Below are 15,679 nucleotides of genomic sequence, written 5' to 3' on the forward strand. Positions count from 1 at the left end.
ACTCCAGTACTCGGTTGAAGCAAAAATATTGCCGTTTCCAGCAAAATCTGAATATGGTGGTAACAAATTTTGAGGCTCGTTCAACCAAAATTTAAAAACAATGAAAGCAAAAATAGAAAAAAGGGCAATGTTCCAACAAACCGGAACACCGATAGTAGCAAAAATTGAAGCGATTCCAGCAAAACAAAACGCCATTGATGTTGCAAAAAATTGATCTGGTTCCAGCAAAGCAAAACGCCGGTGATAGCAAATTGCAAAAATTAGGGGTCGGTTTCAGTAAATCAAAAATCAAAAAACACCGATGATAGCAAATTTTTGTGTTGATTCCAACAAATCTAATAACGGTGGTAGCAAAAACAGTAAAGTTGGGACAAACCAAAAAACATTGGTTATAGTGAATTTGGGTGCTGGCCCCAGCATCTTGCTGCCGTAGTTGTAGCACTCGGCTAGTTGCAGACCGCCATCGCTGGTAAAGCTAGGCGTCGGCGGCTAGCAGCGGTGTTTGCTCGCCATTACCAGCGCTTGCCTCTATAGCTTGCAGGTCCATCAGATGTGTTTTGCAGCTCTCCTTGCACAACACCTCAAAGGCTCGTACTCCAGCCCGTGGGGAAGTAGCTTCGCCGGCACGCAGTTGCAGCAACAGCCAACATATCGAGCGCCGGCAATGGCGATGGTGCTTGGGTGGGGCGGTGCTGCGGAGAGGGCGAGAGCGAGATGAATGGGGAATGAATAAGAGCGAGATGAATGGGGAATGAATAAGAGCGAGATGCGGACGGTGGACTGATATTTCTGTGGCCCCACAAAAAAGAATCGGGGGTTGCGTTGTGTGTGTAGGATTTGCCTCAATCGCGTGGCTCGCGCATGTCCGGCTCAACGCTTGGCCGGCGCGCCGAATCCAAACGTTTTCCTTTAAAAATCACATGAATCACATCACAAATAAATAAAACCACATGAGCTGAATTGACCCATAATAATAAGCAAGCGAAGACGCGCAGCCGCAGGATCTCGGCCCTCTAATCTTCCGCAGCTCCGAGTCGTCAAGGCCGTCGGCCTCGAGATTGGCGCACCACCGTACATCCGCTAGAACGTTCCAGCACGCAATCTCAGCCCTCATACCTCCTGAACGGCCCAGATCTTCTCTCCACACTCGCTAGCACATTTTTCTCCGTCCACGTGTACCCGCCACAGAACGGGGCATCCGAGGCACGGACTGCCAGGCACCTCCAGCCTGGCACGCATCACGAGGGCGTCGTCCACGAAGCGAAACTCCCACATCACCACATCGCCTCCATTTTCTATCACCAGCAAATCCCCCATTTATAATATAAAAAGAGCATTATTTTATTTTTCTACTGTATTTTACTCCTGATGCAGTGCTGCCAGTAACCGCTGCGGGTGGTAATAGTAGTAGTAAAAGATCCAGCAAATATCCATCCGATGGTTTCAGAGCGCCAGTGCGGCGGCGCCCTGTCAAGCGCGAGATAAAATCCGCCCCCCGCGACCGCGATTTCCCCCACTTCGCGTTTCCTCTCTCGATTTGTCCAAATCTTTTGTTCCTCCTCCTCCACCAGCGATTAGTTTGTTGTTTCCGGCATCACTCCGCACTAGGCCGCCCGCGCTGGCCTCGTCGTATCCTTCCCCTATTCCGCCGCCCCTCCGCGCCCGATATTTATTTCCTGCCTCAGCATCCATTTCCGTTGATAGATTTTTCCAGCTTTTGCTGCCTCGCCGTCGCTGCTAATATCCGCGCTGGGATATTTCTTCTTTTGCTCCGGAGGCCTCCGGATCTTTCGATCGCGGCGAGCGGTCGGCTCAAGGTACTTTCTTGTTTTTCCCGATTCTGGCAGCGGCAGAGGAAGTTCTGCTGGGCGATGGAATGATTGCCTGGATGGGATCTAACCGTTTGATTCTTTTTTCTTGTTTGGGATGCCCTGTCTTGTCCGCTCTTTCAGGTAGTTCGTGAATAGGAAGGCTGATAGGTAGGTTATTAGGGTTTTGGGAGTTGTTTTTGTCTCTGCTCCAATACATAGATGATGAAATCCGGGGAGGAAGTTAGTCAGGGTCAGCAAATGAACGATTTTTCGGAGGAGAAAGCTGCTGGGGAATCGGGGGATGGTCGGAAGATCGAGAGGAGCCCTTCTATCAATCTGAATTCCTTGCCTGCAATAGCCCCTGCCACTACGGAGATTGGTGTCTTGCACGGCGCAGTGGAGTCAGAGGCCAACGATGCAAGCACTCACAAGGGAGACGAGTCCAGTGGCACTGATCAGAAGAAGGTTCTGAAGAATGAAGAAGTTGATGAAGCTGAAGTTCAGGCCTGTGCAGATGTGAAGAGCGACTCGGTTGACCCTTTGAACAGCGAGAACCATGCCGGGGAGAAGGATGCTTTGGTAACTGTGGCAGAAAATGAGGGGTGTGCGGATGGTGGCGATAATTATAAGGGAGTTCAAGTTCTCAGCATTGTCAAAAAGGATGAGTCTGAGGAAATTGTTGATTCTATTAATCCTGTGACGGTTGCGGGGTATAGAGAGGAGAAGGGCGCCTCTGGTTCTACTTCTGCAGTTACTGCGGTGCGAGCACCTGGCTCCCGCTCATCTTGTTTCCATGGTGTGACCAGGTAAGATTGGTCTTTTGTTCCTATAATTAGTATTTGGTCAGTGGAAACAGAACAATGTGTTTCACTATATTAACTAAAAAATCATAGGTGGCGCTGCTTACCAAACTTAATCAATCGTGCAGGCATAGGTGGAGTGGGAAATATGAAGCTCATTTGTGGGACAGTACTTGCAGAGTAGAAGGACGGAGAAGGAAAGGGAAGCAAGGTATGCCTCTTTTTATTGGAGCTTCTAGGGGGCAGTTATATACATTGTATCTGTGTGCCACGACCTATTCTTGAAGGACACACTCGTGATAGTTGGCGGTTTATGCTTATAGCCTCGTTGTCGGCGGTCCATTGTAGAATGTGGCTAGGTCTAGGGCAGCATGCACGCAAGAGAGAGCCACAGCCCACGCGTAGGCATAGAAACACTAGAGATAAATAGGTAGATAACTCTTTACTTTCCCCATTGATGGAGACCTTGCTATATGGAGCACAAAGAAAATTAATGATGTACAATTCGGCTAATAGTTAAACAAATGCTAGGACAGAGTAGGACGTATAGTTTGATTAGCTCCGGAAGTATCATAAATACTAGTAGGCAATATATAGTTCAAAGGGAAAAATAATGGAAGATTGTGTCTCACGTGTTTATTTTTTCCGTTAAAAGAAAATGCCAGTTTACTGGCGGTTCCTTTGTGACGTTATCTTTTTCCCCTGTAGTTTCTGTGTTAGCAAGGCAGCACTGTGTCGTTTCTGCATGTCACAACATTTTCTATTTGTCCAAGTTTATAATTTGTATCATCATGCCTTTCTGCGTCATCTGATTCACTGCACTTGGTAGTTAGTAGTGCTGGTGTTACATTCTTGGGCTGCATTAATGCTATCTTCTATTTAACCAATCTTTAGCAAAAGAGTACCGACTCAACATAGGTCTCGTGCAACTTCAAACTCCACTCTTAATTGTTTCCCTTAATAGAAATATACAAAGAGACATAGCTTTCAAAGGAATTGTATCCGTGCGTAGGTTTTCTTGTTTTGGTTTAAGTGAAGACTATCCGTGCGTAGGTTTTCTTGTTTTGGTTTAAGTGAAGATTATATTTGGAATGCATTTAGTGGGGTGTGAGATCCTATCACACTGCGCCATGCAGAGGCACCTATTGAATTTGACTATCTTCTATCCGACATGAGGATAGTATATTATGCATTGTGCTTTTTATTTAGAATCAGGAACTTATATTGATAAGTTAGCAAGGTTACATTCTTGCTGAGTACATGGTGCTAAGAAAGCTGGGGCCTGGGATGCCTAGACACAAACCATAGTAGAATGCGAAGAAAAATTATCAGTCAGATGCGCTACCAAGTTGGCTTCTCGCTTTACAAAGATAATATCAAAATCACTAAACACCATAGTGAGCTCCTGAATTTGCATGAGGACAGGAAGAATCATGTCCTGTTTGTCAACCTGGACTTACCATAAGTTTACCGTAAGAATTTGCATTATGCATTATGGCTTTAGGAGTGCTTATTTGCTAACATATAATTCAGGAGTTTTGTGTTCCATAAGGCGATACTTTTAAAACTCAAACCGAACAATTAACCGGTCAAATGGCCAGTTCACTGATTTACTGGTCGAAGATCAGTTTAATGGTTGAATCATCATCAACAACAACAACAAAGCCTTTAGTCCCAAACAAGTTGGGGTAGGCTAGAAGTGAAACCCATAAGATCTCGCGACCAACTCATGGCTCTGGCACATGGATAGCAAGTTTCCACGCACCCCTGTCCATAGCTAGTTCTTTGGTGACATTTGCCACCACACCCGGGTTCTGATGTGGCGCGTCGCTGAGAGGGTTACGCCCCAACTAAAATCTTTTGGGTTTCATCTCCATAAGAATGGCTGAGTTTTTATGTTGGCTCGCCAAGCCTATCACAACCCTCCTCCTTTACCCGGGCTTGGGACAGGCTATGTTGAGACAACATAGGCGGAGTTAATGGTTGAACCATCAGGTCTAAGAAATTTATTTAGCATCTTTTTTTAGTTATGAAGCAATTGTTAAAAATGTCAACTAGTAATAGTTGTAACAAGATGATATACAAACTATCTTGCCTCTTACATCCTGTCCAGGATTGTAGGTAGGTTGGCAGTGTATCTCCCTTTTGACCATGAGGTGGGGGGTTTGATACCAACTTCGTGAACTAACTAAAATCAGTTCACTATTTTTCTCTTTATATGATCCACTCCTGTGATCTTAACTGGTTCTGGCACTACCATACTACCCTGTCCCTCCTGTTTTGGCTCTTAGAGGCTGTTTGGATCCCGCACGCGCCCGCCCTGCCAATAGCTGGCACGCCAATATATTGGCGAGGGAATCCGCCGCCAGCGTTTTGCCCACTCGTGGGCGTAAAAACTGAACTGCCAGACAATATTTTGGCATGGCTTCAAAATTTTGGCGTCCAACCAAGTGGCCGCCTGCCCTAGCAGTCAACACAATTTTTTTCGTGCGGCTATGATCCAAACAGCCCCTTAAATCTATGTCTTGGACGTTATCTCTTAGCAATTATCACATACTAGCTTTTCTTGAATTGTTCCAAAATTAGGCATAACATTTAATTGTCATGAGTTTTAATGTATATCATGTTATTAACCTTTTCTTGTAGCTTTGTTATTTCCTGTTTCTTTAATATATATACTGTTATATTCAATATATATTCTGGTTGGTTACTGATGGTTTCTTGTAATGGTGTTCCAATACGGCGGTGCTTCAGTTTATTTAGGTAAGCATTATTTATTTCAGTCCTGACATCATGTCTTTCATTATTCTCAAGGAAAAAAGCGATAGGCATTAATTGTGTGTTTTGCCATCGCCTAAGCACATGCCTAGCATGATTAAGCGCTAGGCGTTCTGTTGTGGCCTAGGGCCTAAGGATCTGATTGATTTCTCTCCAAATTTTCTACCACGCAGGAAGTTATGATACTGAGCAAAAAGCTGCCAGGGCATATGATGTTGCAGCTCTTAAATTCTTTGGACTAAATACAAAGCTGAACTTTTCGGTATGTTTTTTCTTTCTCGTTTTTGCTTCCACCGATATAGTTACGGACAAGTGGATCTCATGAGTCAATACTATTCCAGATTTCGGAATATGAGAAGGAACTGGCGGACATACAAGACATGTCTCCAGAGGAATGTGTGACATACTTGAGAAGGTATGTCAAGGGCATATTAATTCAGACTCTTCAGATCAGTGTTCCAGTGAGATGATGACTTTTATAACAAGTCGATTTGTCCTGCAGGAGGAGTAGCTGCTTCTCAAGAGGGGCGTCTATTTACAGAGGAGTTACAAGGTGGCCTCTCCTGTTCATTTTGTTCAGCTTGTTCAAATGGCTAGCTTTTCTTCTTCAAACTAGCTCAAAACTCACATGTAACCATGTCCTACAGGAGGCAGAAAGATGGTCGATGGCAGGCACGCATAGGACTGATTGCTGGAACTAGAGACATTTACCTTGGAACTTTCAGTACGATGCACATCCCTAATTCTGCCCCCCTTGAACTCTCATCAATAGTTACCCATTTTTTAACTGAAAGACAGCATCCCATTTCAATTTCCTGATGTTTTGTTTTCGTGTTTGAACTAGAAACTGAGGAAGAAGCCGCAGAAGCTTATGATATTGCTGCCATCGAGATACGCGGCAAAAACGCGGTGACCAACTTTGACAGAAGCAACTACATGGACAGGGGCATGCATTGTATAGAAGGCGCAGGGTTGAAGCTGCTTGCAACCAAGCCAGAATAGTACCTGATTTGGTATCGTATATTGAACAGATTTGGTTGGCCGTATTTTGGAGCCTAGTGGTACATACAGATAGAAGAACTGGTTGCAGCCTGTCATTATCTGCTGCTGTATGATTCGTCAGATTATATATAGTTCTTTCAGAGAGAATTTCAGTAATTTAGCATGCTTTGTGTCCAGAACAAGATTTTGACCATGCATTACTGTTATAGTGTTTGTAGGCTAGAGTTGCAGTGGAAGATGTTGCTTCATTTCACATGTCTAAAACGGAGAATACATTTTACTTCTAAGTTTTGATGCTTGGTTTAATGAAATATTCAAGTGTATATTCCCATGAGGCAGCTTCTTAAATCCATTTGGCTTCATCTTTTTATCATTCACCAGTGTCGTAACATATGTGCAGCCTGTCATTATCTGCTGCTGTATGGTTCTTCAGGTTATATATAGTTCTTTCAAAGAGGATTTCAGTAATTTAGCATGCTTTGTCTCCAGAACAAGATTTTGACCATCTATTACTGTTGTAGTGTTTGAAGCTAGAGTTGCAGTGGAAGATGTTGCTTCATTTCACATGTCTAAAACGGAGAATACAATACTTCTAAGTGTATATTCCCATGAGCCAGCTTCTTAAATCCAGTTGCCTTCATTTTCTCGTTCATTTGCCAGTACTGCAACACATGTTGCTTGGAGAAATATTCTGACTGCCAGAATGCTATTGATGCATACACAAATTTCAGTCATCCATGAGAAAGTCATAACCATCCAAAGCCAGAACCTATTTACAAGATTTCATAATTGTTCAGCTATGTAATATATCAAATCTAAATACGATCCTCTAGAATTCTCCCCTTGACCTGGTCTGACCAATTCCTACATTAAAGGCACTGAAGGAGAAATCACACAAAATGCAGGGCTAAATATAGTATATAAGCTAAAAAGAACTAGCAGCACATCAGGTGAACATACATTGTGTCACCTGACGCCTGAACAGAAGAGCTTTCCAGAATCAGTAATTCGGGTGGAAGAATGGATTCACATCCCTCGCTTCCAGTTCTCGTTCAGCCCTGGCTCTCCTTTCCACCTCTACCTCCTCCAAAATTGAGCGCCTCGCGTTTGTAGTCTTAAACTGTGAGTGAAAATTAGGTAGTGCCAAAGATTAATCCGCATGAACATATTGTACTGTCGCATCAAACAAGAAAAAAGATGCTAAACGCGAAATTGAGAACATCTCTGGTGTGAACAAGGATGTTAATTGTAAAAGAAAAGGAGACTAAGGTGGGGCACTTATTTCCACTTAGTTTATATTCTATAAAATTCTGCATCCGCCCCTGAAGACATGATACTCCAACAAAAACACATGTAGAAACTGCATTACCTCCCTAAATCAGGTCACTTGCGACCTTTGGAAGTTGTATTCTCTAGACCATACTAATAAATGGTTACTGGAAATAGACAAAGGGAGGGGTATGCAAGGGAAAACTTAGTGTAGAAGTTATGTCACAATGGAATATGTATTTTATGAACAAATAACAAATTTTGAATGTTCAGTTGTTCACTATACTCAGGATGGACAGAGTACATCTTCTAAGCAAAGGGATAAAACACTTGCCGCAAGTTTAGTGTTAACCGTTGAACTTAACAAGCCAACTTACTAGGTCGAGTGGACCACATTCTAAACCCATGACAAGCCTATAAAACATTAACCTACCAATGGTCACTTTTCTGTAAAGAGTAGCTTACAGTATTGACAAAAACAATCTATTGTTTAGATGTGACATAGGTCATTTTGATAGTCATTCTATGATCCAAATCTGAAGGTTCATAGGATAACCATGACATCTAGTGAATCAGATAACCATGTGACATCTAATATGCAGCAGTATAGAACCCTCGACACTTAATGCTAAAATTCCGTAATCAGTAATCACATTATCATGCATTACAAAAGTCAACTTTAATCGCTGAGGAAGTATCACTGGTGACGCTTCTTACTGCACAAAGAACTGCTGGCCACTTGCCACCATATTCGCAAACGAGTACTGTAAAATTTACATAAGATAGACCATACCTTGTTAACGAGAGTCTCAAATGCTTTTGATCCATTTTGTTCAATGTATTTCTGTGCAGCTGAAATTACATCGTCAGGTTTATCTGAACCTTCCTTTTTTGGAAGATACCAGATGTTTACAACTTGCTGGTTCACAATCATTGGCCGCACAAAATGCTCATAAACATGCGCAGCACCGTTGAAGTAGGGCAAGACCAACCAGCAATTGAAAAACAGCTTTCCATAAGACCAGAAAGGGAGCCTGCAAAGCGCAAACATTAGTCTGTAGTAACTAGTAAGCATATCCATCCATCTCATGATGTACTTAACATAAATCTATTCCCAGCCATGAGGATAGTAGCAAATCACAAATTATAGTATTATACTACCAAAGCAGAGAAGGTATGGGGAAAGAAATTTATTTAAAGAAATCGCAGGTCATAAGGTTCCCAGGTGATCATTACAGTAAGACACACACTCTACTAATCCCACTATATTAGACAGTATCATAGTAACAAGGAAGTACTGAAGGATTTACAAAAAAGAAAAGTCCAATGAGATAGGGAACTGCCTTTTACCATTCAATTACTGCAGCAAAAGTGAGCTCAAACAGAGTGATAAACGAGTACAGCACCCAGTAAGTGAGCCATTGCTGATCATCTATAGGAGATTTTGTTTCTATTGCTCGAACAGACGCATACCTGCAAACGTGTCAATCAGAGTCTTAAATAAAAAAGGAAAAAAAAAAGAAACAATTGTGGCAAAATGGAAGGACAAGGATAAGTTTGTATCTGCTTGACGAGAAAACATTTACTTACAGAGGATAAGCGAGTGAAACTATGGGCCTGCAAGAAAAAGAAAAATACCTCATCAGTACTAATACAGGATGAGAACTGTTCTAAAATCCACAAGTTGACTGCATTAACTGCTTCCCCAATTTACAGCACCCAAGTAACTAGTAAGTGCAACTTAACTAATGGAAATAACGCTAACTGCAGCTAAAATGTTCTTGCATTTGCTAATCATAATCTAACCATATACTGAGATGGCATATATGACATAGCCATGTCACGAATGTCCCAAATATAAATATGTGTTATCTTGATTATTATGGTCGTATAATGTGGGGGTATCCCAGTCTTACGGAACATCATCAGAGGGCACTGGTACGTTATGCAAAAGATGTAAAACCATAAACTCTAAATAGCAAGCCCTACTGGTAAAAATGCTAGGAATTTTTTTTATCGAAAGCACTAACTGTATGTTGATCCTTCCGTGGAACCATACACAATGACATGTCTTGCGAAAGAAGCTGAGGAACGAATCTACATAATCGACCCGCAAAAAAAAAATCTACATAATCTAAGCCGGAAGACAGGTCACATATGATGAAGTCCTAAGCCAGAAGTACTTCATTACATCAATGTTCTGTAGGTCCTTTCAGAGCTTCCTTAGCAGCCCTGATAAATCAGTCCTCTGAATTCTATTGGTAGTACGTCGTAATGTCTGACGAACCAAAAATCCTGAACCCTGCCATGAATTTATCTGCCTGAATCCAACCACACATGCAAAATTTCCCCACCACATACACTAACAATCGAAGTTCCTACCGCAAACCACTGAACATTTGAAGATTTGAGGCGAGACTGTGAGCGACACTACAGCCCGTAGCCCACAAACCAGCGCACAAAACGACCACCCCGACCCGAGCGAAACAGCGCCGCCCGGCACGCCATTGCTACCAAGAACACGAAGCTAATCCGTCCAACGAGAGGAACAGGGAGCAGATCAGGGAGAGAGGCGGTACCGACCCGGCGAGGACGTCGAGGTTGCTGACGAGCACCTTGAGGAAAGATCCGGACCCCATTTGCGCAGCAATCCGCTCCCCGAAAGCTGCGAATCTGAGGCGGCAGTAAATCGCAGGGGATTGCTGATTTATTTCCGCCGCCCGGGGTTGGGTTGGGTTGGTTTGGAAGGAGGCCACCTACCTTTTCTTGGGTTCCTCTGGTTTCTTCACCCTTTCCTTCCGCCGCCCCACGCTTTCTTGTTGCCTTGTGTGTTTCTTTTGCTTCGTGGACCTGACGGCCGTGCTTCCGGTGAGCAGCGGGCGGCACGCGTGGACCCAGATCTCGTTGAGCGTCCGCGGGGAACTTTTTTTCTGCTTTTTTTTCAGAAATAGTTTTTTTTAGGGGTTTCAGAAATACTAGTTTTCTTTCTGCTTTTTTTTGAGAGATAGTTTTCTTTTCTGCTATAAAGCACGCGCTGGAGCTGGGTCCGGCCCGTGTGGGACGAGCCCACGAGAGAAAAGAGGCTGGGACGTGATACCGCAAATGCTAGAAATCGCCCACTGCGAGATGAAACAATATCTCGCCCCAAAGCGGAAGTCTATTTCGGAAACCTTCCATCCAGTTTTGGAAAGGCTCCGAGCATATTCTTTCTTTTTCCTTTTTTGTGTGTTACTTTCTGGATTATTATTAGGGCATGTACAATGATGCTATCTTAGGAGTGCCATGTAGAATAAATGATGAGGTGGAGGAGAGAGAACTCATAAGAAAAGTCTTGTCTTCTCTTATTTAAGATAAGACAAGAGATGATCTCTTAACAAAATATGTTTCACCGCATTTTTAGGAATTGCTAGTTATTGAAGATAAGACTAAGAGATGACCCATTGTAAACATTTTTCTTTGTCATCTCTAAATTACATGCAAAACTTAAGATAAGACTATCTTATCAACCATTGTACATGCCTTTAGAACCGTAATATTTGACACATGTGTGCCATATAGCTAAAACTATCACACAACTTCTTCCTTCCTTTTAATTACATGCATGATTGCATTAGGATGAATCACACTCATTTCACGTGCATTTTTCCTCTAATTACATGCATGCATTAGAGGACAAAAAAGTTGAAGTCACTTATTCTGAAAATTTAAAATGTTTTGTAGCTCAAACCAGCGGTCTAATACAAAAACCGTTTTCACAAAAAAGATTCTTCACGACGAGATCTTCGAAACTAGATCCCATGTTGGTATGTTCCGACGACTTTTTCCTTGTCAGAAGTTACCGCGCCTCTGCTACATAAGTTACCACGCATGTGGTATGCAACTTACCGTGCTATTTTCAGATAAATTACCAAGGTATGTTTTTCAACATCTTTTTTCTCTTCTTGGTCAAAGTTACTGCGGTGTTTATATGTAAGCTATCGGGTATGCGCTCTTACCGTGATATTTTTCATATAAGTTCTTGGGGGTATGTTTTTCAACAATTTTTTCCGTTGTTGGTCAAAATTACCGTGGTGTTTGTACATAAGCTATCGGGTATGCATTTAGTATATTATCGTGCTATTTTCGTAAAAAGTTGCCTGGGGTATGTTTTTCAACAAAAAATTCCCTCGATAATAATTACCGCGGCGTTTGTACGTAAGTTATCGGGTGTGCGGTTCATATATCACCATGCTATTTTCACATAAGTTATCGGGGGTATATTTTTCAACAACTTTTCTTCCCTTGGTCATACCGCGATGTTTGTACGTAAGTTATTGAGTATGTGGTTCTTATATTACCATGTATTTTCACAAAAGTTACCGAGGGTATGTTTTTCAACAACTTTTTTGCTTTGGTCAAAGTTATCGTGGTGTTTATACGAAAGTTATCAGATCTGCGGTTTGTAGATTGTTGTGCTATTTTTCACATAAGCTACCGGAGGGTATATTTTTTAATAACTTTTTTTTCAACCCGCAAAAGTTACCGCGATGTTTGTACATAAGTTATCGGGTCTATGGTTCGTTATTAACATCTTTTTTCACATAAATTATCCGGGTATATTTTTCAATAACTCTTTTCTCCTTGGTCAAATTTACCGCAATGTTTCTATATAAGTTATCGAGTATGTGGTGTGTATTGCCATGTTATTTTCACAGAAGTTACTAGGGGTAAGTTTTTCAAGAACTTCTTTCCCTTGCCAAAGTTATCGCGGTGTTTGTACCTAGGTTATCGGATCTGCGATGTGCATGTTACCATCCTATTTACACAGAAGTTATCGGGATTATATTTTTCAACCAATTATTTTCTCCCGCTAAAGTTACACTTTGTTTATACCTCGGGTTTGCGGTTCGTATTTACCGTATTATTTTTACATAAGTTATCAGGGGTACTTTCTTCAACATTATTTTTCCCTTTGTCAAAGTTATCGTGGTGTTTGTACCTAAGTTATTGGATATGCGGTCCATATATGTAGCGACCAGATCTCAAACGGTCCAATCTTTGTGCTCCGGTGTTATTTCTAGATCAGTAATGCTGACACCGCACAGTACTTGAAGGATTTATAACAGAGTAGCAATCACACAATTATTACATCGAGTGTCTCAAAAGAGAACTTATTACAATAAATATGACTTAGGGCCATCTAATAATGATAACAGCGAAAGGCTTGGAAGATAAGTGAGTCCATCAACTCCAACGGCATCACTGAGTATAGAACCATGACCTAAAAGCACCTTACTCGTCATCTGAAAAGTCTGCAACATGAACGTTGCAGCCCGAAAATGGGTCAGCACATGGAATATGCTGGCAATGTAACACATATAGAGCAATGAAAGAATAAGGCTATACTATATGCATATTTGGCTGGTAGAAAGCTTTATGGTTACAGTTGTTGGGAAACGTAGTAATTTCAAAAAAAATCCTACGCACACGCAAGATCATGGTGATGCATAGCAACGAGAGGGGGAGAGTGTGATCTACGTACCCTTGTAGATCGACAACGGAAGCGTTAACTTGGTTGATGTAGTCGTACGTCTCCACGGCCCGACCGATCAAGCACCGAAACTACGGCACCTCCGAGTTCTAGCACACGTTCAGCTCGATGACGATCCCCGGACTCCGATCCAGCAAAGTGTCGGGGAAGAGTTCCGTCAGCACAATGGCGTGGTGACGATCTTGATGTACTACTGTCGCAGGGCTTCGCCTAAGCACCGCTACAATATGACCGAGGTGGAATATGGTGAAGGGGGGCACCGCACACGGCTAAGGAACGATCACGAAGATCAACTTGTGTGTCTATGGGGTGCCCCTTGCCTCAGTATATAAAGGATGGAGGAGGAGGAGGCCGGCCAAGGCTTGGTGCGGCCAGGATGTGGAGTCCTACTAGGACTCCAAGTCCTAGTAGGAGTCCACCAAGAGGAGAGGAAGGGAGAAGGAAGTGGAGGAGAAGGAAAGGTGGCCGCCCCCCCCTTTCCCTAGTCCAATTCGGACCAGAGGGGAGGGGGGCGCAGCAACCCCTTGGCCCTTTCTCCTCTTCCCACTAAAGCTCATCAAGGCCCATTGCTTCTCCCGTAACTACCCGGTACTCCGAAAAATACCCGAATCACTCGGAACCTTTCTGATGTCCGAATATAGTCGTCCAATATATCGATCTTTACGTCTCGACCATTTCGAGACTCCTCGTCATGTCCCTGATCTCATCCGGGACTCCGAACTCCTTCGGTACATCAAAACTCATAAACTCATAATATAACTGTCATCGAAACCTTAAGCGTGTGGACCCTATGGGTTCGAGAACAATGTAGACATGACCGAGACATGTCTCCGGTCAATAACCAATAGCGGTACCTGGATGCCCATATTGGCTCCTACATATTCTACGAAGATCTTTATCGGTCAGATCGCATAACAACATACGTTGTTCCCTTTGTCATCGGTATGTTACTTGCCCGGGATTCGATCGTCGGTATCCAATACCTAGTTCAATCTCGTTACCGGCAAGTCTCTTTACTCGTTCTGTAATACATCATCCCGCAACTAACTCATTAGTTGCAATGCTTGCAAGGCTTAAGTGATGTGCATTACCGAGAGGGCCCAGAGATACCTCTCCGACAATCAGAGTGACAAATCATAATCTCGAAATACGCCAACCCAACATTTACCTTTGGAGACACCTGTAGAGCTCCTTTATAATCACCCATTTACGTTGTGACGTTTGGTAGCACACAAAGTGTTCCTCCGGCAAACGGGAGTTGCATAATCTCATAGTCATAGGAACATGTATAAGTCATGAAGAAAGCAATAGCAACATACTAAACGATCGGGTGCTAAGCTAATGGAATGGGTCATGTCAATCAGATCATTCACCTAATGATGTGATCCCGTTAATCAAATAACAACTCTTTGTCTATGGTTAGGAAACATAACCATCTTTGATTAACGAGCTAGTCAAGTAGAGGCATACTAGTGACACTCTGTTTGTCTATGTATTCACACATGTATCATGTTTCCGGTTAATACAATTATATCATGAATAATAAACATTTATCATGAAATAAGGAAATAAATAATAACTTTATTATTGCCTCTAGGGCATATTTCCTTCAGTCTCCCACTTGCACTAGAGTCAATAATCTAGATCACATCACCATGTGATTAACTTCAATAGTTCACATCATCATGTGATTAACACCCATAGTTCACATCGCCATGTGACCAATACCCAAAGGGTTTACTAGATTCAGTAATCTAGTTCACATTGCTATGTGATTAACACCCAAAGAGTACTAAGGTGTGATCATGTTTTGCTTGTGAGAGAATCTTAGTCAATGGGTCTGCCACATTCAGATCCGCATGTATTTTGCAAATTTTTATGTCAACAATGCTCTGCTTGGAGCTACTCTAGCTAATTGCTACCACTTTCAATATGTATCTAGACCGAGACTTAGAGTCTTCTAGATCAGTGTCAAAAACTTGCATCGACGTAACCCTTTACGATGAACCTTTTTTTTCACGTCCATAATCGAGAAACATATCCTTATTTCACTAAGGATAATTCTGACCGCTGTCCAGTGATCTACTCCTAGATCACTATTGTACTCCCTTGCCAAATCAGTGCAGGGTATACAATAGATCTGGTACACAGCATGACATACTTTATAGAACCTATGGCCAAGGCATAGGGAATGACTTTCATTCTCTTTCTATCTTCTGCCGTGGTCGGGCTTTGAGTCTTACTCAACTTCACACCTTGTAATACAGGCAAGAACTCTTTCTTTGATTGCTCCATTTTGAATTACTTCAAAATCTTGTCAAGGTATGTACTCATTGGAAAAACTTATCAAGCGTCTTGATCTATCTCTATAGATCTTGAAGCTCAATATGTAAGCAGCTTCACCGAAGTCTTTCTTTGAAAAACTCATTTCAAACACTCCTTTATGCTTTACAGAATAATTCTACATTATTTCCGATCAACAATATGTC

At 42.4% G+C, this 15,679-nt stretch overlaps 2 protein-coding genes across 3 annotated transcripts; one reads left to right on the forward strand and one right to left on the reverse strand.

Annotated features, from left to right (window-relative positions):
* Window positions 1–1,374: 1,374 nt before the first annotated feature.
* On the forward strand, window positions 1,375–6,725 carry LOC119317854 (AP2-like ethylene-responsive transcription factor BBM1). Its single transcript, XM_037592352.1, has 9 exons — window positions 1,375–1,817; window positions 1,953–2,617; window positions 2,740–2,822; window positions 5,366–5,374; window positions 5,563–5,651; window positions 5,731–5,804; window positions 5,892–5,942; window positions 6,037–6,113; window positions 6,234–6,725. Exons 2-9 carry the CDS (start codon window positions 2,031–2,033, stop codon window positions 6,389–6,391), a joined length of 1,128 nt encoding a protein of 375 aa, XP_037448249.1. The 5' UTR covers window positions 1,375–1,817; window positions 1,953–2,030; the 3' UTR covers window positions 6,392–6,725.
* Window positions 6,726–7,078: 353 nt separating this feature from the next.
* On the reverse strand, window positions 7,079–10,512 carry LOC119317855 (HVA22-like protein a). Of its 2 annotated transcripts, none has more exons than XM_037592353.1 (6): window positions 10,421–10,512; window positions 10,244–10,333; window positions 9,251–9,277; window positions 9,011–9,133; window positions 8,454–8,694; window positions 7,079–7,511 (listed from the first exon to the last, which is right to left on the reverse strand). In XM_037592353.1, exons 2-6 carry the CDS (start codon window positions 10,297–10,299, stop codon window positions 7,392–7,394), a joined length of 567 nt encoding a protein of 188 aa, XP_037448250.1. In that variant the 5' UTR covers window positions 10,300–10,333; window positions 10,421–10,512; the 3' UTR covers window positions 7,079–7,391. The 2 variants fall into 2 exon arrangements, with proteins under 2 accessions (XP_037448250.1, XP_037448251.1); XM_037592354.1 differs by having other exon boundaries at window positions 7,079–7,269; window positions 7,352–7,511; window positions 10,244–10,477.
* Window positions 10,513–15,679: the final 5,167 nt, after the last annotated feature.

Source organism: Triticum dicoccoides, chromosome 6A (assembly GCF_002162155.2).
Source record: "Triticum dicoccoides isolate Atlit2015 ecotype Zavitan chromosome 6A, WEW_v2.0, whole genome shotgun sequence".
Taxonomy (NCBI): domain Eukaryota; kingdom Viridiplantae; phylum Streptophyta; class Magnoliopsida; order Poales; family Poaceae; genus Triticum; species Triticum dicoccoides.